The sequence below is a fragment of the Fukomys damarensis genome, unplaced genomic scaffold (assembly GCF_012274545.1).
Source record: "Fukomys damarensis isolate Sample0158 unplaced genomic scaffold, DMR_v1.0_HiC HiC_scaffold_2, whole genome shotgun sequence".
NCBI lineage: Eukaryota > Metazoa > Chordata > Mammalia > Rodentia > Bathyergidae > Fukomys > Fukomys damarensis.
Genome location: NW_022900914.1, coordinates 38180494 through 38204764, shown reverse-complemented (window position 1 = coordinate 38204764; position 24271 = coordinate 38180494). Strand labels below are relative to the sequence as shown.

The window sequence follows — 24271 nt, the reverse complement described above, 5'->3', positions numbered from 1 at the left end:
ACACATATACACACACACACATGTAGTATATACATATAGTGAAGAGAATTTCATTCTTTGATTCAGCAGACATTTGAATGTCTACATTATGACAAGCAGTGTGCTAAATACTAGTAATATACAGGACATACATAGTTCCTGTCCTTAATGCTTACATGTCCAGTACTAAAAAAGTACATTGTTCGGTCTGCTACAAACTCTAAGCTCAGAATTTTGAACATTGAACTATGAATAATATATTAGACTATGGTGAACTGATGCAAGAGTAGAAACAATGCTTCATTATAAAATGAAAAAGGGAAATACTAAGGTTTTAGTTAGGTTAACATAGTTAAAGAAATAAAAGATAAAATTGAGCAATTTAAGGAATTGAATTCCTACCTTTTGGAGCTTTTACCTCATTCAGGACTGCTATTTTAAGTATGGCTAAAAACCAATGAAAGTTGTCTTTCTACAGAGGCCCTCGAAAGTTACAGCCAGTACTTGTTATTTCTAATCTGCTGTTGTTAATTGCTTTGTATTTTCTAAAGTTTATAGTCTTAGAACAGTGTTTGTTTTATTTTTTAAGTGTTTTTAAAAATGTAATTAAACAAATTAATTTTTTAGACTAAAATACACAAAATGTCAGGGCACTAAAGATGACTATACATTTTAAGGGCCAGGGATTTAGCTTAGCAGTTCGGTGGCCTGCCTTGCAAGCGCAAGGACCCGAGTTCAATCCCCGGTACCAAAAAAAAAAAAAATGATGACTATACATTTTAAAAGATCTGAATGAGAACATGACTTTGGAATAGAAAGCAAATATTTGTCTTATATGTGCACAAATATAATCTAAGTCTGAAAGCATCTGTTGGAGAGGATTGAGCCACTACCATTTTGTAGCTCAAGAAAGTAAAAATGAAATTTAAGTTTTCATCTTTTTTTTAAATCACTTATAGTCTTTCAACACATTGCACATGATGTATCATGAAGCTACAGCTTGCCATGTGACTGGAGACTTGGTAGAACTTCTGTCAATATTCCTTTCAGTTTTGAAGTCTACACGCCCATATCTTCAGAGAAAAGGTTTGGTCATTCTTACTTCTTTGTTTGTTAGGGCTACTATTAAAGAGAGAATATTTTTAAATCACAGGCTCAAAGAAATTGTTTGTATGTCTGGTTTATGTACAGAAGATGAGGCCTAAGCTATGTAGCCATCAGGAAATGTCCACCATGATCCCCTTATACAAAGCTAGAATGCTCTTTTTTTCTTATGCCTGCCTGAAAACGCAAGCATGCTGTAAGTGTCAAGAATTTGGAGATTGGGAAACATTTCCAAGCATAGTAACAAGTTGTATATTTTGTGAAAATTCTCTAGCTGGAAACCTCCATGGCTTAGAGTAGATCATTTTTAGCTTTAAGAGAAATAAATGTAAAACAACTCTTATGTCTCTGTAAGTGTGAACACTAACCTTCATATATATTACTAGTAAATGGGACATCTTCATCACCAAATATGCACTTTATAAAATCTAGCAGGTTTAATGGGAGTAGTAGCCATCTCATGAAAATAATCACTTAGCATTTGCTAAAAATGTTTTCATGCAAGTAGAATTTTTAGTGTTAGCATTCTGTAGTTTACAGTAGAAAAAAATTGTGATCTCTTAAAAGCATGTTTATGTATGCTTTTATATTTACAGATGTGAAACAAGCATTAATCCAATGGCAAGAGCGAATTGAATTTGCCCATAAACTGTTAACTCTTCTTAATTCCTATAGCCCTCCAGAACTAAGAAATGCCTGTATAGGTAAGTTACTTTAAAAGTGCACCAATGTTTAAAAATCTACTGGAGAAACATTTTGTGAGGTTTTTTTGTTTTGTTTGAAATGTGATATTAGGTCTGTAGGGTATAGAAGACATTTATACTTTTATGTTTAACACGCTGGCTAGAAGATCCTAAGAAAATAAAGTTTCGTTTTTTAACTTGTTGGTACTTAGCCATGTGCTCATGACCTGGTCACTCAAGTGTATCTGGGCTCTTTGACCTTCAGTTATCCAGCTCTAAGCATCATGTAGATGTTTACAGGGTACAACTGGCATTGTAAAGGTTTGGCTATGGTTTTTTGTTTTGTTTTTTGTTTTTGGTACCAGGGATCAAACTCGGGTCCTTGTGCTTGGGAGGCAAGTGGCAGAACCACTGAGCTAAATCCCTGGCCCTTGGTTTGGGATGGTTATTGCTTTTCGAGTTCTTTTGCCTAAAGATACTTCTCAGCTGTTCTTAGGCTCTTGAGTATTTCGCCTTACTACTGATTGCATATTTATAATAAAATGAAAATTTTGTCTGTTAAAATATACTCCATGGGAAAAAAAAAAAGATACTCCGTTAAAATTTAGAGTGGATGTTTTACCATAAAGTCATGATCTTTAAAAGATGTAGCTGTTTATTAACAATTTCATAGTAAAATGAGTAACTCTGGCTGTCATATGTGAGTAATTTGATGTCCTATACAATAACTCACCTAATTTCTTGTTCTCCAGTGAGAGAGGGGCACATAGCAGTAATCTCAGTTAACCACAAACTTTGCCAGTAGCCTGTTACTATGAGCTTTATTCCTGTGTGATTCAAGAGAGAGAGTCAGTCCAGCCAGCAGCATAAAACTTTAATAGTAGAATACAAAGTTATCAGTTATCCTGTAAAACCAAAGATTTTGAACTTTAGATTAGTTCTAGCTGTTGTAGTTGATTTTATAAAGACACAGTCAATGTGTATTAAATATTTCACTCTACTTCTCCATGAAGCTTCTCTTTTTGAAATAAACACTAATAAAATAGTGCTTTAACACAGTCCCGTTGGCTTAAACTACTGGTGGTACATGCATGACTGTCCCATGTTGCCTGATGACATCCATGCATGTACCACTGGTGGTTCAGTACTGCCCAGCAGTGAGACATAAATTACAGCCACATCATGAACGTGTTAAACTTTTCTTCCTGAATGAAGATCCTATATTGTGGTTATTAACTCCTGATGCAAATTTTGATTGAACATCAGACAGAATTTCTCTATATCAGTAGATAAAACAGTTTTCAATATTGCCACACTGCAGTCCCCATCAGAGATTGTGCGTTTCAAAGTAGTAGATAGATATAACTCCAGCACTTTAATACCCAAATTGTGTTTTAATTTTCAGATATCCTCAAGGAACTCGTGCTTTTGAGTCCGCATGATTTTCTTCATACTCTGGTTCCATTTCTACAACATAACCACTGTACTTACCATCACAGTAATATACCAAGTACGTATTCATCTAGCACAATACTTGAATATGGTTAGTATTTAATCATTCTGCACACTGAAGCTTGGAGATTTATTTTTTTTCCATTTATTCTTACTGTACACTTTTAATGTCTTAGTGTCTCTTGGACCTTATTTCCCTTGTCGAGAAAATATCAAGCTAATAGGAGGGAAAAGCAATATTCGGCCTCCGCGCCCTGAACTCAATATGTGCCTCTTGCCCACAATGGTGGAAACCAGTAAGGTATGTTGGGATGCCAGGAAAATCATGTTTCTGTAGCACGAAGTAATTTGAAATTACCCCCCTGGCAGTTATGAGTATATTAGGCTTAACTGAAAATTTTGTGGATCCTAAGAAGATTTGACTCATTTGGACTTTTTTCCTTTTTAGTGCTCTGAAATGTTGGTTAAATATTTGCAAAATCAACAATAATCACAAGTAGTAAGGTTTTTTCCCCCCCCTCAAAAAATAGCTTAGTACTAAGCCTTAGTATTTGTCATTAGGTTAAATTATAACTGTGTTATACATCTAAATCTGAAAAGTTAAGTTAGGTACTTAACTATTTTAAATTTTGGCCATATAATCAAGCCTTCTTTTTCTGCCCTTAAACCATACTCTTTTTTTTTTTACCTGTGTATAATATCACTGATAGATTTATCATCATTTTTATTCTGGTTTCTGTTCTTTTAATGCTTACTATAAAATAATGCTGATTCTAAATACTGAACCAAGGTACACTGACATAGGATAGTTTATCTTAGTTATAACATTCTTTTTAAAACAATTTTTGCCCTTTTATCTTTCTCTACCTACACTTCATTCTCACCCTATCTTGCCCACTGTCTTTGGCTCTTACGTATACTTGAGAAATTACCATAAGATAAAATATTAAAAATAATTAACACTGTAGTTACCCTTACAGAAATAATTTAAGATCTCTTTCAAAAATCAAATTTAATTCCTTCTTCTTGTTATGTCTGTAGAACTAAAGCGTCACATGTTAAAGTCCTACAGTAATTTTATTAAAGTATATAGGAAATAATGGGTAATTTTAACTGATACATTTGCACACCGAAAATAAACAAATTAAAACTAGGTTCTTATAGAATTAAAGATTTAATCGGCTTTTTAGTTAAACTTATTACATTTGCACAAAATATGCTCTTTATTATACAATTTAAGTGCAACCATTTTATCATCTTTAACCTTCAGGGCAAAGATGACGTTTATGATCGTATGCTGCTAGACTACTTCTTTTCTTATCATCAATTCATCCATCTATTATGCCGAGTTGCAATCAACTGTGAAAAATTTACTGAAACATTAGTTAAGCTGAGTAAGTATAAAAGATGAGCAGTAAATTCCACTGAATTATTTTAAGTCCCTAGCCATTCAGGAAGGGGAGAAAAAATATGAGACAATTCTTTTTTTTTTTTTTTTCTTTTTCTTTTTTAAAGTGAATGTTTAAAAATATTAATTAGTACTCTTGGGAACATTTTAATTTTTATTAAGAAAACACCAACTTACTGGTTTCCATTGAATAGTTCTGCCCAGAGTTTCAGCTGGCCTATGAAAGAGTGTGGAGTAGGACTAATCAGTTTTGTACACAGAAGCCCAAATCCACCATCTCCCCAGCAGAATTTCAAAACAAAAAACTGCTCTGCCTAGGGAGACAGGTTTAGAGTTTGACTTCCCTAGCTCTGATCTCGAGGACAAGATGAGTTCTATAGTGCCAGCTGTGCTTTGGAGCTGGCAGTGCCAGGAGCAAGCTGAGTGGGCTCACTTGTGTGAAGCAGAGGTGCATATATGAGTAATTAGGAGGTAAGTCTCATAAAACAGGGGAGGAAAAATTTGAAAGGGGGTGTATGAGCAGTAGAAAACAACCATCAGTGAACTATGTAGGGGAGGAAATACTCATGCTTCTTTTTTTTTTTTTTTGTCCTTTTGGTACTGGGGTTCAAACGCGGGTCCTTGCATTTGCGAAGCAGCTGCCGGAACCACTGAGCTAAATCCCCAGGCCCATACTCTTCATAATACTGTTGTGTCTCCAAGGATGTGCCTGAGAGCTGTTAGAAAACTGTTCCCTTTGGGTGATTTTCCTGTACCTGATAAGTCTTTAGAAGACATGCACCCTTCCTCCATATATCCCTTATTGGGCCCTCAAGAGACCTGCTCCATGTATTCTTCAGTAGTGATAGCCAGGATCCTCTGCAGTGTTCTGTAGTTTTGTTTTAAAGGATAGGAAGTAAAATATTACCTAAATTAAGAAATAGAATATTATCATACTCTTGAAGTCCCCCTTGTGCTCCATCTCAATCCCAGCTCCCTTCCTATGGAAAAGATCTAATCTATTCCAGGTAGGAAAAAAAATATGATCCTAACTTAGATTCATTACTCAAGGAAGAGGAAGTGGTAACAGCTGTCAGGGATAATTAAAAAACATTATTGGTAAGTGATTAGAATATATTCAGATTTGAAGCTTGTTCATTAGCTCCACCAGTCATCATTAGCTGGTTTTATATACATACATGTGACTGAAATGCCAAGATGTGGGAAGTAAGGATATCCATAAATTGAATGTTTCTGTATTATGTATCTGGGTTGTGGCACTTGGTAAAAGGCTAAAACCTAGCAGTGGCAATGATCAGGTATGAGAAAATAACTCATGAGTTAGTAATACAGATAAGGAGGGGACTTACAAAGTTGCTGATCTTTAGGTAAATTGCTGATAATTGCATCCATATAATTTATACCAAGACTTATGTAAGGAATCATTCTAGCTACATGAACAGCTTTGATCAAATAATGAACGTTTTACTTTTTTGAGACTGTATTCTTCATCATCCTAAATGCGTACTTTCAGGGAAGTTAAAAATGAAAGAGGAGAAGGTGGAAGGGAAGGACACATCCCTGATCATCACACATGCTGAAACAAATCATACAATAGTTTATACTCATATCACTCTTATAACCATAAAACTTTTTCTATTGTACTGGGAATTGAACTCTTGGCCAGGCAGGTGCTGCACTGCTGAGCTACATCCCCAGCTCCCCATAAAGCATTATTGATGCTGCTTTAGATTGTTTAGTTGCCTATCTCAGCACTACTTTATGGAACTTTCCAAACGATGGACATATTCTCTAATTGCATTACTATGTATGATAGCCACTAGCCACATGTGAGTGTTGAGAACTTGAAATGTGACTAAGGAACTGAATTTTTATCTTAAATACAACCAAATTTACCTCAAATAGATGTGGCTGGTGGCACAGCACTAAATATAAACCAAAACCTTCAAAAACTGAGCAGGGGGGCCGGGGATTTAGCTCAGTGGTTTGGTGGCCTGCCTTGCAAGCGCAAAGACCCAAGTTCAATCCCCGGTACCAAAAAAAAAAAACAAAAACAAAACTGAGCAGGAAATAAAGTTTTCCTTGATTACATCTTAGTTAATGAAGAAAGTTGAATGTATCTTAGATATGAAGTTGGACAAACATCTAATAGTGCTATCCTTATGCCCTTCTATAAATGGAGAGATTATGTCCTAGTATTTGACATTACTCCCTCTTCTGGCTAAAATGACAGTTTCCAAGGAGAGCCACATAGGAAAAAGCTTGAGAAAACAAAAGTCCACATTAATGACTACAGTGTGCTGAACACAGTATTTGTAGACTTTTAGTTTGTATAATTCCTGCAATAAATTATATTTGGTAATACATAGGGTAAGTTTGAATTGGTTACATCCTCATTCATTTAAATCTTGAGTTTTAAATGGTCCAAAGGCCAGAATATTAAAATATGACCATATAGGCAACACTGTCTCAAAACATTCTGGATTGCAATTGATTTTTAGTTTTGAGAAAAAGTCTTTGTGGTGGTTCTTAGGGGTTACTGAACAGACTTTAGGATTTATCAGGAGATAAAAGGGAATATATAATTCAGTAATTATAGATTAGAATTGAAAAAGAAAGTAAGGTTGCAGGTACAATTAGTACACAAAAAGGGAGGCCAGGGGTTTAGCTCAGTGGTGCTGCTGCCTGCCTCGAAAGTGCAAGGTCCTGAGTTCGATCTCCAGTACCAAAAAACATTGAGCTGAAAAGGGAATATAGTACTTTTTAAGTGAGGGCAGTCAGGGAAAAGAATACCAGAAACAGAAGTGGGGAGAGAATTTAAAGAGACTGTGTAAAGCTGCTAACTACCATCAGAAAGCACTGTGTGCAAAACCAGTTTTTTGATGTTTAAAATGAGAGGTTAGAACATTTCTGAAAAGAACAGACTAATACTGCTGATTTATAAAGTACTTATTAAAAATCTAGTCATTTTGTAAAGTTTCATACATATACCCAGTTCACAATTTAAAATGTAAATTTACAATATCAAAATGTCACCAACCTGTTCCCCACCCCCTTTATTCATCTTTTTGGGTTTTTTTGTTTTTTGGGGTGTTTTGGTTTTTGAGACAGGGTCTCACTAGGTAGTTCAGACTGACCTGGAACTCACTGTGTAGCCCAGGCTGGGCTCAAACTCACAGCGATCCTCCTGCCTCAGCCTCCTGAGTGCTGGGATTACAGGCGTGCGCCACCACGCCCAGCCCCCTTTATTCATCTTTTTATTTCCTTTTTGCAAATACAGTGGTGCCTTGGTTCAGGAATTCAATTCTCTCTACTATTCTGTTTACAAACCAAACTGGATTGAGCCCAAGCAGTGAATTTAATTTGGTTCTTGTCCATCTCAGTTTGCAACCAGAATCATGGAACGAACCAAGTTTGTGAACTGAGGGCTCAATGAATATATATCTTCTCCCCTTTCTTAACAAAAGTGACCAATAGTGATTAAGACCATATGGCACTGAACAGTGGAAAAAGAGCCCCGACAAATATAGAAGGATTTGATAGATAATAAAATGACATCAAGTTAGACAACAGGTGCTCTCTTGGGGTAAAGGCAAGTCTTTAATACTTAGTTTACTCCTTGGACCAAAATAAATTCCAAGAGGATTTAAATTTAAAAGAATCTTACGGGTGTGATGGTGCACGCCTATAATCCCAGCACTCAGGGGGCTGAGGCAGGAGGATGCTGGGAGTTCAAGACCAGCCTGGGCTTGTCCAGTAAGTTCAAGGTCAGTCTCAACTATGTAGTGAGACCCTTTCTCAAAAAAAACAAGAACAATAAAATAAATTTTTAAAATCTTGGAAATAGTAATAAGATGAGATCATATGGCTAACATCTTGAGATTTGAAAGAGTAGGACATAAAACCTAGAAACAGTAAAAGAAGAAATTTTTTAAAATTTGAGTACATAAATATTGAAACTATTAGCTGATTGTTAAAAAATGCCATAAATTGAATTAAAACAGACTAGCTAATAGGACAGTATTTACATACCTAAATAAATGAGAGCTGTGTTACAGTTGAGTGATAGAATGCTTGCCTAGCATGTGAAGCCCTTGGTTCAATTCCCATTATCACACACACACAAAAAAAAAGTAAATGGCTAATTTAGGATTTGTTTAAGGTGGTGAAAAAAAATCTGTAAAGTCCTCCAGTGACAAGAATAGGCAGTTCACCTATATACACTGAATAAATGTTTGGTAAACTATGTGAGAAGTTACCCGGCCTCACAAAATAAGAAAGCAGATAATGGTGATTTTTACCTGTCTCTTAAAATAACAATAGCAAGTGACTGAAATTCAGTTTGGGTGTGGTATGAGTGTTTGGGGAACTGAGACTGCATAGCTCAACTGTGTCTCAAACAAATGCGGGGTACACAACACAAAGGCTGTCATTTTCACTTTATAGGGAATAAAAACTAGAAATGACCCATAAATCCCATGAACTTTAAAGCAAGTAAGATAGAAATCTTCTTGAATTACAGGGAAGAAAATTGTAAATGGGCTGAAGGTGCAGCTTTATGATAAAAAAAGAATCCTATCATATTGATTCAGTCCTCACAGCCACAAAAAAATAATTAAAGAGAAACTGCAGAATATAACCACATTCTTATAAACTGGGGGTAGGGGACATAACCCTTAATACTTGCACCAAAAAAATAATAATACTTGAAAGTTTATCATACATTGGCTTGTAATTTGAAAAGTTTTTTTTGACTATAGGAAACTAGTAGTATATGAAACTCTATAAGAATACCATTTTTTTTGGTCCCTGCAGTTCACATGCAACATAAACAATGTGATGTTCAAATAAAATCCTTATATTTTATCATCATTTAAATAAGTAATTTTCATTTTCAGGGACAAAACAGGGATCTCGTTATTACTTTTTTTTTTTTTTTTTTTTTTTTTTTTTTTTTTTTCGAAAAAAATGGAACTTTTTTTTTTTTTTTTTTTTTTTTTTTTTTTTTTTTTTTGTACCAGGGATCAAACTCAGGACCTTGCCAGACAGGCACTATGCTGCTGAGCTAAATCCCCAGCCCATTTTACATTGTTTTTGAGAATTTTAATATATTAATTAAATTTGTGCAAGTAATAACATCATGATACACTTAGAAAACCTAAGCCTTCAGAATTTATAGATTTAAAAATTTATTATAAAGAGCAGAAAGAAACAGTTAAATTTTCATTATAGAATGCATAGCTGGGTGTGGTGGCACATGCCTATAATTCCAGCACTCTGGAAGCTGAGACAAGAGGGTTGTAAGTTCAAGGCCAGCCTGAACTACATAGCAAGACCCTGCCTCAAAAAATAGAACAAGAGGGCCGGGGATGTAGCTCAGTGGCCTGTGCCTGCCTGGCAAGTGAAAGGTCCCAAGTTTGAGTCCTGGTACCAAAAATAAATAAATAAATAAATGTGTGGGGGACAACATACAAGCAACTGATTCATAACTTCCCTTTGGTATTGACTAGAGAAATGTCTGGTTAGCTGTTTTCCAAAAGGCTTCAAGTGGTGAAGTATACTTCATAACCAGTCGAGATGTCCAGTGCTAATTAGAAGCTGACTTCCCAATGCACCAACAGCAAATCCATTTATGCTAAGCTGACACACAGTAATCACATTTAAGAGATGTACAGGTCTTTATAATTCGATAGTTGGTTACTAAGAAGGACCATCAGAAAAAAAATTTTTTAAACAAGGTGTCTCTATAGTTCAGGGTGGCCTTCAACTCACTTTGTAGCCCAGGCTGCCCCTAAACTTGCAGTGATTCTCCTGCCTCAGCCTCCCAAGTGCTGGAGTGCTGACATTTTTGGCGTTAGCCACCACACCCAGCTAGTTTTTTTCCAGTAAACTACAAGGAAGCCATATAAGCAACTGTTAGGTTGCTTAGTGGGTATGAAGTTACAAGGGGAATTAAATGTGTGGTGTTCTTAGGATTAGGGTGTCTTTATTATTTAGTCTCACATGAGAGCATTAGTCGTGAGCTTTCATTCAAGAGCTAAAGACACCATTTCCTCTGGACAATGCTTGGAAAAATAGACACTCCTATAGAAAACTGGACCCAGAATCATAATACAATTCAAGTAGAAGCCTTTTTTTTTTTTTTTTTTTTTTTTTTTTTTTGGTATTGGGGATAGAACTTGGGACCTTGTGCTTAGAAGAAACCTTAAGTAGTAAATATACACATGAATTATTTCATCCTCACAGGGATCATGGAAGTACAAAATAATCTATAAAATCATCTTAGCTATACTATAGCAGCAGTGTTTGAAAGATGCTTCTACAGTGTGTGTTGTTGCTAGTGAGGAAAGGGTAGGGTGTACTTGGAACAGCTTTTAATTAGTTCCTTCTTAAATGCAGATGGGCAGGATATGGATCTTACTGAAAATACCTTAAGGGGCTGGGGTTGTAGCTCAGTGGCACATTGCCTGCCTGCCAAGCTTGAGGTCCTGAGTTCAATGCCCAGGACACCCCCAAAAAAAGAAAATACCTTTACTCACAGGATGCAGAAAGAGAAGTAATACAGACTCCAGTGTGCTTTAGACATGCCCATCCTGCTTACAGAGGCAAAGTCTAGACCTATACCTGAGAATTTAGCTGATTGCATCTCTCTCTGATTTGCACCCATCAAGTGAGAAACCACAAAAGGTGGAGAAATATGTGGAGTTAGGACAGCACTGGCTTCTAACTTGGGTCACAGACCAGGAGGCTTAGCATCTCCAGTGAAAATGCTAGAAAAAACTGGAGCCCTGTGGCTCTGAAGGGATAGCCTGTGTTTCAGGGGAGCAGCTTGAGAGGGCACAGGTAGGACTTTGAAAGAAGGGTTATTAGCTCCCCATGGATGGCATAATGTTTTCCAGAGTGTACTGCATAAGTTGGTCTAGGAAAAAGAAGTACTCTCATATTAGTAAATATGCGTGATTCTTACTGTGTTATAACCTAGTATGTCAGATTTTCTAGGCATTGTATTGGCTAAAATAAGGCTAATGTGGTATTAGCCAAAGTGAATCTAAAGGAAAGTATTAAGTAAACAACAGTACAAGTGATGAGCAAATGTGAAGATCATGAAAATGATACATATGATACATGAAGATGGGAAAACATTGATAAGTAGATTATGAGCTTTAGAATTAGATAAACCTGGGGGTAGAATTTTAACTACAACATTTATCAGTACTGGCTTTGGGACTGAAGCTAAGCAGATTATATCTCTGTATATTATAATCATATATAACTAGATTATATACTTCTTTTCCTCATTCAAGAAAATGAAACAATTGATAAAATAGTATCTCCTAAAGTTTATAAGAAAATTAAATGTGATTATCTGACATACCTAGCACAACAGAGATACTTGTATTAGAAAACCACTTGTAAATGTTTTCAGATAATAAAAAGGCCCCCAATTTTTGTTATGGTAGTATCTTTTTGACAGCTGTAGAAAATAGTTTGTTTCAATTTGAGAAATAGGGAAAAAGAAAGACCAGGAAAAACTTGAGTATACAGTCTTTCCCACAAGAGGTTAATGACAGAAGAGACTCTGGGATTCAGGGATTGGTAAGTCTCTGCAAAGAGCCAGACACTGTTTTATTTTGCAGGCCACATATAGTCTCTGACCACATATTGTTTGGCTCCCCTACCCCAGAACTTAAAAACAGTGAAAGTATTCTTTCGTGGGCCATACAAAAACAGGCTGTGAGTAAGAGTTAGCCCCAAAGGCTCTATAGTCTGTCATCACCACTATCCCCCAATTTATGGGTAATTATGATAAGAGAAACATGGGATCCTAGAAACTTCTCTGTGGCCTCTAGTTTGATAGTAAATCTTTGCTTTTGTGTATTGTGATGTTATGGGTTAATGGTTCCAACTTCAAACGGATTAGGTTAGGAAAAAGGGGGAAAATTAGAATTTCCTTGAGTCTTTGCAAAGGACTAATCTGGACAGAAAAATAAATAGGTTTACCCACAAAAGAGATCCTAAGTTTCCTTGTAAGTTGAGTGACCTGATCTGGTTTGCTTCTTTAGATTTTTCTCAAAAAATCTTGGTCTACCCCAGAGGTTGGCAAAGTATAACCCACCTTCCACCTCTTTTTGTGTAACTAGCAGCTGGCTACCTGCTAGTTGAGACCAGATTTTTGTTTTGCAGTACTGGGAATTGTGTTTGTTTTGGGGGTGGGCCCAGAGATTGAACTCTGGGACCTTGTGCTTGCGAGAGGCAGGCAGCGAAACCACTGAGCTAAATCCCCGGCCCTGCAGTACTGAAGATTGAACCCAGAGCCTTCATACTGTGCTATACCTCCATCCCTTTTTAAACTTTTTTATTTCAAAGCAGGTCTCACTAAATTTCCCAGACTGGGCTTTAACTGCCTCAGTCTCTAGCGGGATTATAGGCATGTACCACCACACTTGGCTGCTATTTTTAAATGTTTAAGAAAAGCTAACATGTTCAGAAGTGTTTTGTGACACAGAAATTCTGAGATTCAAATTTCAGTGTTCATAGTATTATTTGAAGACAGCCCCACATTCAATGTCTGCTGTGCTGCTTTCACACTACCTTGACAGAGTTGAGTATTTCCAGCAGATACATCATATGGATAAAAAGCCTAACATACTTACTTACTGTTGACCTCTGTAAAAGTTTGCCAACTCCTAGTCCAACTCCTACTTTTTGCCCAACTGGAGGATGGCCTATATTCTGTTTCTCCGCCATCATTATATTTTCCCAAGGGGTGGAGAGATGTGGAGGATAGGAAATTTATTTAGGGCTATAGGATTGAAACATCTGTAGAGCGGAAAGCAGAGTGGGAAAAACAAATCCCATAGAAATATATTTGACATCTGAAATAGTCAAAAGGTTCCAGGGCTGGCAATACAGCTCATGGCCAGATTACTTAACTAGTGCATGTGCAAGGCCCTGGATTTTATCCTAGCACTACCCCAAAAAAGAAAAAGATGGAAGTTCCAAGTAGAAATCTAACCCTAACCCTAACCCAAAATATCCCAGGGACAAAAAGAGAAACTGGTAGATTCACAGCAATGTTGACTTAAGTGTTCCAAAAAGATCATTCTCCTTGGCTTGGAGAAGCCTCTAACTGCCCCTGAAACATAGTTATTCTCTTAAGATTCTGTAATATACAAAGTGGTACCTTAATCCAAGAAAGCTTTGAAGCCACTTGAAATAATTTTAATTTTCCCAGATAAAGTTCTGCACTCAGAAAGGAAAGAGTTGGTTTAATTTGTCCCAGATCTTTCTGGGAATAAGGTACGTGATATAAGTAAATTTAAAGTACTGCATTTTAAAATTACTTCATTGGTTAAAATTTTGGGATGAATTCTTACCTATAGGTAGCCTATGTATTTCTAAACATATGGGAAATACGCAGTTTTAACCAAAAATAGCTATAATATTGTACCCGCAGTTTAGTGCCTCAGTATAATTTATAACCTATTGTGATTTCTTTTCAAATATCAGGTGTCCTAGTTGCCTATGAAGGCTTGCCACTTCATCTTGCACTGTTCCCCAAACTATGGACTGAGCTATGCCAGACTCAGGTAAAGCAAATGTATTTTAGATGATTTGGTCTTTAATGTCATCTGACCAAGTGGTAAAGAATTTTAGGAACAAAGGGTTGAAAACTAGCTGGAAACTGTTATATTTTAGTTTATGGAAATGTTAGCTATTAAACATGAGTTAGTTTTCCTTTGAGGTTTTTTTTTTTTTCCTTTAGATTTATATCACCGAGGATATTTCAAGTAAGTTGTTTATGGATGAATTTCTTATGCATAGGTCAATACCAACAGTTGTAGGGGAAAAGTCCAAACCAGGAAGATAACAGGGAACATCCACTTCTGCCTCTCACCTCCCCCTCCTCTCTCAGTTGCCCTTTAACTCTTCCTGGTCTGTAGTTTTTCAGGGTTCTGTGCATTTGTTTTCTTATCAATAGTTTTATAAGAACAGGAGACTACTTTTCCTGCCTCAATGTCTAAGGAATAAAGTGGGCATATAAATAATGCTTGTTAAATTGCAGAGGGAGAAGGGAGTTAGATCTGGCCTCAAAGTTCCCCATTCAAACCTTTAAAATGTGAAGGAAAAAAAAAAGTATTGGTTTTGCCTGGTTCCATCTACCCTGTGCCAGAGGAAGAGATGAGTTTGTTAACCTTCTTTGGGCACAAATCTTTTCACACATTATAGTTTCTGAAATACTTCAAGTCTAGCCTGGACTTGATTACCAAGGAGTAGTCTGTTTCTCTCCTTTTCACAAATTGCAATACATTATATACTTTTTTAAAGCTAAATGGTCCATTCAGTAAATTGGGTCTGCTTTCCCCTCTGCTGCTGTTGTTCTTTTTATAGACAAAAGATGTCCCAGGCACTAAGGATCTGAAGACCTGGTCCCTACTTGTACTCTACTTCTAAGTTCTTGGGTGACCCTGAGTAATTTACTTAACTGTTGCTTACTGTAATAGACACATTAGTATATGAGATCTAAAATTTACCCCATTTTTCAGGTTTTTTTCCATATGAATTTGTAATACATGATTACAGCACAAATATAAATCTAAGGAGTACAGCATGTATGTAAGATAGGAAGAGATTGCTATTTACTTTTTAATTCTTACTGGGGGTGGGGTATTTGCCAAAAAATTACATTTGCTAATGAGACCATAAAACGGTTTGCCTATTTTAGGGTATACAGTATCCTTAAAACTTGTATTTTCTCTACACATGGTTTGGTTACATTAATTACACATTAATTGGTCTCCTAAAAACATTCTCATCCTATTAACCTTTTTTCTAGTCCTTATTAACTCTCCATGCTAGATAAGGCTGCATTTCTTTTGAAGCCTATTTGTTCAGTATTGCTATTCAGTGTCTCCCCCCAATCCTCCCTATGAAGTCCAGATTAGTAGTATAGTGTAGTATACAGGAAGGACAGTGCTGTCACCAAAAGTTGAATAGACTGAGAAGTGGCATTAGGATTTAAAATGTCCAGTCCATTCAGATGCCCTGTCCTAAGTATTTTAAGTCCTCCATAACTTCAGTGCTCAACTACCAGTGCTTCTTTTCCCACTTAGTCTGCTATGTCCAAAAACTGCATCAAGCTTCTGTGTGAAGATCCCGTTTTTGCAGAATATATTAAATGTATCCTAATGGATGAAAGAACTTTTCTAAACAACAACATTGTCTACACATTCATGACACATTTCCTTTTAAAGGTATGTAGTACTTCAAGTTAAATGTACTGTTTCCATTTAAAGTGTCTTCATTATGTTGGTCTTTTGGAGATGTTTTTGTAAATCATCTTTTTCAGGTTCAAAGTCAAGTGTTTTCTGAAGCAAACTGTGCCAACTTGATCAGCACCCTAATTACAAACTTGATAAATCAGTATCAGAATCTACAATCTGATTTTACCAACCGAGTTGAAATTTCCAAAGCAAGTGCTTCCTTAAATGGGGTAAGAACTGTGCCCAAGAGTAAGCGTGTACTTCAAAACTTTACTTAAATTAGCATTTTGGTCTTCATGAGTTTGCTATCCTGCCATTAATTTACTGTTCAAATCTAAGTCATGTGATGAAAAAAAAAAAAAACTAAAACATGTTCCTGTGTGTAGTACATACTCTGACCTCAGAAAGATGGGAGCTAATGGCATTAGCTTAGGGGCAGTAATGTCATTAAGAAAAACAACGTGTATTTCTACTTGTTCACATTTTTCAAAACAGATCATTGCCTCTGGGTCCTAAGTAACTAACATAATCAGACTAATGATCTGTTGGGTTTATAAAGGCAGTTATAACTAGGGAATTAGTTGCCTTGTGTTTCCCTGAAAGCCACATTAGACTGGGATGCCCCAGAAACATGTGCAAGAAGTACATGTTCAGCAGCAATTTTCCCAACTAACAAGACACTGACAAGCCAGATTACAAAACTATGTAAGGAAGGCCTTACTATTTGTGACATCCACAAGTTATCTTGAGAAATTGTGATTTCTCAATTTTATTAATAAGACCTAAATTTCTCATACACTATTGGAGATTTGATTTAAAATTACTAACATAAGTCTAGGTTTGGGGGTTTTGTTTTGTTTTGTTTCCTTTTTCAGTCTCAAAAAATATTGTTTACTTAATGTGGACATAAAATAATGGTATTAATGACTTAGAACTTATTAAATACAGTAGTATCCTAACACTGGCTTATTTTAGTTTAAACATTTTTCTAAAAATGCCAGAGAAACAAAAATGAATTCCTGGGAAAATAAACATCTGCATTTAACTGCAAATAGTTGTGTCAAAATGTTGACTTTACAATTTGAAATGTTCCTGTCTGGGTTTTTATAGGATCTGAGGGCACTTGCTTTGCTCCTGTCAGTACACACTCCCAAACAATTAAACCCAGCTCTGATCCCAACTCTGCAAGAGCTTCTGAGCAAATGTAGGACTTGTCTACACCAGAGAAACTCACTCCAAGAGCAAGAAGCCAAAGAAAGAAAAACTAAAGGTTAGCTTTATGGGGTATTATCTTTATCTTCGGGGTTGGGGGTGGGAATAATACACTCATTTCGCTGACTCTGTAATAGCCATCTGTTCTGTTGACCCTCCTACTAAATACCAGTGATAAGAACAAAAATTATCTTCCTACCACCACCCCTCAATGTGATCTTAATAACCCCTTTCTTAGAGAATCTTCAATTTTGTTTCGTTTTTTTGGTACCAAGGATCAGCTCGGGACCACAGAGTTAAATCCCAGCCCAGATAATCTTCAATTTTGATGTTTCTCTTCACAGATGATGAAGGAGCAACTCCTGTTAAGAGAAGGCGTGTCAGTATTGACGAGGATCACACTGTAGACAGCTGCATCAGTGACGTGAAAACAGAAACCAGGGAAGTCCTGACCCCAACTAGCACATCAGACAATGAGACAAGAGACTCCTCAATTATCGATCCAGGAACTGAGCAAGACCTTCCTTCTCCTGAAAACAGTTCTGTGAAAGAATACAGAATGGAAGTTCCATCTTCGTTTTCAGAAGATGTGTCAAACATCAGGTCACAGCACACAGAGGAACAGTCCAACAATGGTAGATTTGAAGATTGTAAAGAACTTAAAGATCTCCACTGTTCCAAGGATTCCACTCTGGCCGAGGAAGAATCTGAGTTCCCTTCTACTTCTATCTCCGCAGTTCTGTCTGACTTAGCTGACTTGAGAAGCTGTGATGGCCAAGCCCTGCCTTCCCAGGACCCTGAGGCTGCTTTATCACTCAGTTGTGGCCATTCCAGAGGACTCTTTAGTCATATGCAGCAACATGACATTTTAGATACTCTGTGTAGGACCATTGAATCTACAATCCATGTGGTCACAAGGATATCTGGCAAAGGAAATCAAGCTGCTTCTTGACATTAGATGTAGCATGTCTACTTTTAAGTCCCCTACCCACCCACCCACCCATACAAGCTGTTTGTATAAGTTTTGCTTATTTGTTTTCGTGCTTCAGTTTGTCCAGTGCTCTCTGCTTGAATGGCAAGATAGATTTATAGGCTTAATTCTTGGTCAGGCAGAATTCCAGATGAAAAAACTTGCATCTTCAGTATACTTTCTAAAGGGCAATCAGATAATGGATGTTTTATGTAATTTAAAAAAAGTTCACTGTAGTGGCTTTCATTTAATATGGCTGTCTGGGAGAAGCAGGGTTTTCCAGCCCTGTACAGTGTAATTTAAACTTACAGCATTTTTACTGTGTATAATATGGTGTCCTCTGTGCCAGTTTTGTACCTTATAATAGAGGCAGATTGCCTCCAATCGCTGTGGTTCTTATTATCAAAATTAAGTTTACTTGTATATGGAACAACCACAAGAAATTTGATTCTGTAAAGAATCCTCTTTAGCTGTGGCCTGGCAGTATATAAATGGTGCTTTATTTAACAGAATACCTGTGGAGGAAATAAAGCACACTTGATGTAAAAATAATTGTTTTATTTTTATTGACATGACTGATTGCTATTCTGTGCACTTAATTAAACTGATTGTGATGACTTTTCATTTGCTTCAGTTTCTCCAATGAAAGTAATGCAGAAATTGCAAATGGGGGAAGCCCGTATCCTTTGTGCTATGTTTCATTAGACTTAGTGGCAGCCCAAAACAGTGACTTACCCATAGATTGCTTGGTCTTCATCACAGAGTTCAGAGCTGTCACAGGGTCAACCAAGGAGGGCAGGGAAGGAATATAACAACACAGCCAACCAGCCCACACACCAACATACTTCTGAATACAACGTGCCAATGCTTGACTAACCACTGTACACCTTAAAAACACTAAAGGAATAGAGTAACATGCCATTTATTTTTTATCTTCTTGAGTTAAGAAGTACAGCTGAAAGTAAGCTTGCTAGCAGAGGCTTTAGATTGAATCAATCTACTTCCAGAGGAACATCTATGGAAAGTGAAGTTAACACCTAATTTTGAGTTGCTTACCACTCAATACGATGCAGAGTCAGTGCTTTTAATTTTCTTCACGGACTTCATCCAACACAAAATAAAGATTTTTTTAAGGAACTGACTGATAGAGAAGAGGTAAACATGATACTTCCTATTAGAAAAAGTAACGCCCCTATAAAATCTATTTCAACCATTTAGAGTGATCAGATGCAGTAAACCTTTTATTTCTTCAAAATGAAGCTTCTGCCAACAGAATTTCATGTTCTCTTCTTTATAGATAGGAACTCCTTTACAGTCCAATTTTAATTCTGTTTGCCCTAGAGTAGGCACAAAACTCAGTGCTACTGTTGCATAGTGTTTAGAAGAAAAACAGGAGCCTTTTTACTACATTAGGAAAAGAAAAATTTATCTGTACCAGCTTTAGTTTTCTGAACATTTATAGGTGAAGGGCACATAACATACCTTCTGGCCAGTTTTTATATCTCCATTTCATGACGATCTTTCTGTTTATTGACTGAAATCAAAGGGGAGATGCCTCAGAACATTTTCAATTGAAACTCCTAATTACTACAAAAATCAATGAATAAGAGCCTGTTTTCTAGTTTACATGCCAGCACTACTAATGATCTGTTGTGCACTACTGCCAAAATGTCTTCAAACGGCATTAATATCCAGTGGGGAAGTACCGGTACCACAACAGGGTAAGGCAACTGGTATTTGGCAACACATACTCAATGATTTCAATGGCAGGAAGAGAACAGATTTTACATAGAAACAATTTCTAGGAGAAGCTAGGACTAAGGCCTCTTTCTAATAAAACCATAAGCATTTGCACAATGAGAAACTGAAGGCTTCACCTTTATCATTACTTAGTACACGAACTTCATTTAACAACAATGTGAACATGTACATGACCCAATTTTCAGTCATAGTGAAACTAGCACTTTGGAGGAGAATAAGAATTTCTCACTGAACAGTCATTAAACTTTCCAAGGCTTCCAACATCACGATACTATTTCCTTGTAAAACCACCATTCCAGTATTGTTCTGTTGCCCACTCACTGCCATCTCCACATACTCATCTGTCACTACAGTCACAGGGATCCACTTCCTGCAATACTCCTTGAAATGTCTGCCATCATTTACTTTCAGCTCAGGAGGGTGAGCTTTGCTCATGTTTGCTCTACAGGCTCAGATCTCCTCAAAAAACATAAGCAACATCTTAAATTTTGCTTCACAACCAATTTTATAATATTCTCAAGATTCTGAGTGCAGATAAAAATCCAGAACAGGGCTCAGTGGTGTCGTTGCCTGCCTCACAAGCACAGTACCAAGTTTGATCCCTGATACCAAAAAAAAAAAAAAAAAAACCCCAGAAGGAGTTAAAAATAGTATGGACAAAGAGAAATACTAAAGGAAGAGTTAAGTGCCAACTTGGTGGTTTTATTTTTTGAGGTACCAAGGATTAAGCCCAGTACCTTCACACTGGCATTACCTCCCCAGCCTTTTCTCAAAATTTTGAAGAGCTAGGGATGGTGGGGCACACCTATAACCCCAGCAGACAGGAGGCTGAGCCAGAATTGCTACGTTTCAACCAGCATGCACTACACAGCAAGACACTGTCTCTAAAACACAAAACAAAATTTAGACAAAAGGGTCTTACTAAGTTATCTAGGTTGGGCCTGAACTTGGAAATCCTCCTGCCTTCAAATCCCAGTGCTGGGATTATATGCATGGGCCACTATGCCCAGCTCCCAGCTTACTACTTTTAACTTTGAGATTACTTACCAGTTCTATGTATTCACCAGTGATGGTCCCATCAAACATTTGGAATTTTCCTCCTTTTTCAGCTTCTAATACAGCAGAAGATTTAGAAAATTTCTGCACCAGCTAGCCAAGCAAAACACAGACATGTTATTCCAACACATGCTACTGTTACTTTGTTTTTTGTTTGTTTTTTGGTACCAGGAATCGAACTCAGGTCCTTGAGCTTGCAAGACAGGCACCAGAACCACTGAGCTAAATCCCTGGCCCTATGCTATTGTTACTTTGATGTGTAGGTGGCAGGTATGCACATATAGGTGGAGGATGAAATTCAGAGCCTTCTGCATGCTAGTAAAGCCCTTAAGTTAATAAACTACTAAGCTACAGTCCTGTAAAGTAATGCAACAATGTGTTTTTGTTTGCTTTTATCTTGGATATATAGCTTTTGTTTACACAAAAGCTTTCTCTTCCTAGAGGGAGAAAATTTGATCAACTAATAAATTCCCTCATTGCTGATATATTCAACAAAGTGTCCATCTTGGTTCCCTGGAATTACTGCGAAGCCAACCTTATACATTCCCATCAACAGCACCATCCCTGAGCTCTGCAAAGAAAACCAAAACCCAGCTGCTCTTCTAGTGGCACATCTCTCCCATTATCAGCATGTAGGGCTCTAGCTTGAGGAGTTACTTACATCTTTCACAGTGAAGATGCTGTAGAGCTGTTCTACCGTTGTATCAAACAGTTCTGTCATGGGCAGAGCCACAGTGGGAATCTTTACACCCAATGCCACTGGAGAGGAGGCCTGAATCTCAAGAAAAAAGGTTCCAAAGGACAGTAAGGATACCAAGATTTAAGTCTTCTCAATAAAACAGTGTCCCAGATTCCACCCTACCCCTTCTAGACACATAAAAGCATCTTGAAAAACCTTTATTTCTTAGCTCTACCAGTCCTGACCTTTGGGAACAAAGCTCACCATTCCTAGCTCTGTAGTCTATTCCATTCCTAGACTATGGCCAAATTCCCCAAATTCTAAATGGCCAGGCAAATAAAGACCAGCAAGATGGAATGAAAGATGAGTCCACTTAAGGCTAACAGGTTTTAATTACACCCATACTCTTAGTCCCCAATTTCAAAAACAGGATGTAAAATCTCCCAATCCCAAAGTTAAGAGAGAAGGTTCTTCCATTGCGGTATATGAGCAAGCCTCAGTTACCTGGCTTTGTAATCTTGCTACCAAAGTATTTTTCCTTTACAGCAGTCTTGAATTAAATTCATTATTTAGCCCACAAAAAGGCATTTATACATTTCCTTGCACCAAAAACAAAAGGCTGGGGTTATAAGGCTCAGTAGTACAACACTTGCCTAGTAGGCATGAAGCCCTAGGTTTGATCCCCAGCCCCCAAATAAGTTATTTTATAATTTCTACAACAAAATGTGCAGATAAAGAATTACAGGGCCTGCACAGGGGTGCGGGGGGGAGTGGTTAATGCCCTTCCTGTTTACAAAAGACTGTACACTTCCTTTTTCCCTCCCTACACTTTGGCCACCAAAGGTCATACCTGCAAGGTATTTTCACTCAGTTTCCTTTTAACAGTCAATTCCTGGTTTGTCAAAGCTTCTGTTGGTAAAATCATTCCCATGGTAAATTCTATAAAGATAACATGGGAAAATATTTTTAGAAAGGCCTATTTCATATTAAGCACAAAGAGCAAAGTAGAAAACCCAAAACAGAATATGAAGAAATAAAAGAACTGATATTTATCCAAATAATTTCTATAGCATTTTGAGGATTTCAAGACCACTCAATATCTTTCCTTGTAAAATTGATCCTTCACATGAATTCCCCTGAAACAATGGCCTTTTATTCTTTTCCCTTTCAAATGTCTCATTTGTATCAAGTTCTTAAAAACCAGAAAATTTTGAAAAGCTCTTTTCCAAATAGCTACATGTTATATGACTGCTAGCAGCTGTGCCCCTCAACCACTGTCAAAAACCTAAGACTCACTGCCTCACCACCTCCTCAAGATTGTTCTAGTCTTCAGGCCTGTGAGCAGTACACTCGCAGCCTCAGGAAAAGGGAAGGGACAGCCCCAAACACGTGGGTGTCAACACCTACAAACTCCATGGGCAGGGTCCAAGGTAAGGTGCAAGGTAAGGTTCTTGCGGTCATTCTGCCCTGCTGGTAACTTCTCTAATTTAGAGTGTAATGACTTCATTTCCATGCCATGCAGGAATTATCTGGGTATATCTCCGTTGTAACTGTGATACCTGCAGTCATTTTTATTCATACATTCATTCATCCAACAAAGGTTTATTAGGCACCTATTCTGAGCCAGGCATTATGCTAGATGCTGGAGATAGAGCTGTGAACAAGACAGACATCTTCCATGCCCTCTTGGAGCTTATGGTCTACCAGGGAAGACAGACATTAAACAAGAAATTACACAAACCACCAACTAAATGACTTCCATTCCAGAAAACTAGTGATGCTGTAGGCAAAATGGTTCCTGCTGTGCATGATACTGATGATCACTAATACAGCCTTACCCATGACTGACTAGCTTTCAACATCTGCACTGCAACTCACGCTGCAGCATTGAGGATGTTTCTGGAGCCTAACCCGGGAATCCAGATCACAGTCCAGAGCATAACTTGGGCTAACAGAAAAGGGACCTCTGGTTCACAAGGGATGGCGCCTTCTTTACCCGTCTTAAGTGCCTTCAGGTAATCTCCAAGGGCCTCCCTGACCTTGGCGGTGCCTGCAGTTTTCATAAGATCCTTCAGTATTTCCCCATCTCCTTTCTTTTTACTCACGTTCACCTACAAATCAGAAAAATACAAACCTAAGAAAAATCTGGTTTCGTGTATTACACATGTGGCCACAAGGATGAAAGAACTGTGACTGGGGAGGGAAGCAGCAGCTCTGAGAAATGTGACAGGTTCTTTCTATTGTGGCTGGGGATAATATAAGGGCTGTTAATCATGGGGGCACTGACGGGGATGGTGGCCAAATTCTGAATGACTCCACAGAAAGTGGATCCCTTCATTTGCATCAAAACTGTGATCACGTATGAGCTAAAGGGCTACATCTGCTGTCCAGAATGGCAGCCACCAGCCACGTGTGGCTTCTGAGCCCTTGAAATGTGCCTGGTGTGAGCTGAGTTGTGTTGTATTAAATAATACACACCAGACTGCAGAGACTTGGAACAAAAAAAGTATGTAAAATACCTTGTTGCAAATTTTTACATTAGTTACATATTAAGATAGTTCTACATATTGTGACAAATAAGGCACTATTAGAATTATTTCACCTATGGGCCACAGATTTAGCTCGGTGGTTCTGCCACCTGCCTCATAAGTGCAAGGTCCTGAGTTTGATCCCCAGTACCAAAAAAAAAAAAAAAAAATTATT

General features: G+C 37.4%; 3 protein-coding genes across 12 annotated transcripts in view; 1 reads left to right on the top strand and 2 right to left on the bottom strand.

Moving 5' to 3' along the window:
- Positions 1–18146, top strand: part of Usp34 (ubiquitin specific peptidase 34) — a 206073-nt gene extending 187927 nt beyond the window's left edge. The window contains 10 exon segments of the mRNA XM_019205320.2: positions 939–1065; positions 1680–1787; positions 3172–3276; positions 3395–3519; positions 4489–4612; positions 14137–14216; positions 15741–15881; positions 15977–16120; positions 17001–17160; positions 17447–18146. Coding sequence (XP_019060865.1) covers positions 939–1065; positions 1680–1787; positions 3172–3276; positions 3395–3519; positions 4489–4612; positions 14137–14216; positions 15741–15881; positions 15977–16120; positions 17001–17160; positions 17447–18054 — 1722 coding nt within the window. The 3' untranslated portion in view covers positions 18055–18146.
- The window catches only part of Ahsa2p, a 31039-nt gene that overhangs the window by 634 nt on the left and 6134 nt on the right, over positions 1–24271 (bottom strand). The window contains exons 4-10 of one of the 10 annotated variants that reach the window (XM_033764242.1): positions 23565–23679; positions 22419–22507; positions 21551–21667; positions 20881–20982; positions 19555–19606; positions 5382–5494; positions 2522–2593 (exon numbers count right to left, since the gene is read on the bottom strand). In XM_033764242.1, coding sequence (XP_033620133.1) covers positions 2588–2593; positions 5382–5494; positions 19555–19606; positions 20881–20982; positions 21551–21667; positions 22419–22507; positions 23565–23679 — 594 coding nt within the window. In that variant the 3' untranslated portion in view covers positions 2522–2587. Of the gene's footprint in view, positions 1–2499; positions 2594–4803; positions 5534–18169; positions 18254–18470; positions 18588–18807; positions 19452–19554; positions 19607–20865; positions 20983–21550; positions 21668–22418; positions 22508–23564; positions 23680–24271 lie in introns of those variants that run through there. The other 9 variants (XR_004517446.1, XM_019205321.2, XM_010609779.3 and 6 more) reach the window with 9 other exon arrangements.
- LOC117286327 (small nuclear ribonucleoprotein G-like) lies at positions 19620–20432 on the bottom strand. Its single transcript, XM_033764250.1, has one exon. It carries the CDS (start codon positions 20266–20268, stop codon positions 20059–20061), a length of 210 nt encoding a protein of 69 aa, XP_033620141.1. The 5' UTR covers positions 20269–20432; the 3' UTR covers positions 19620–20058.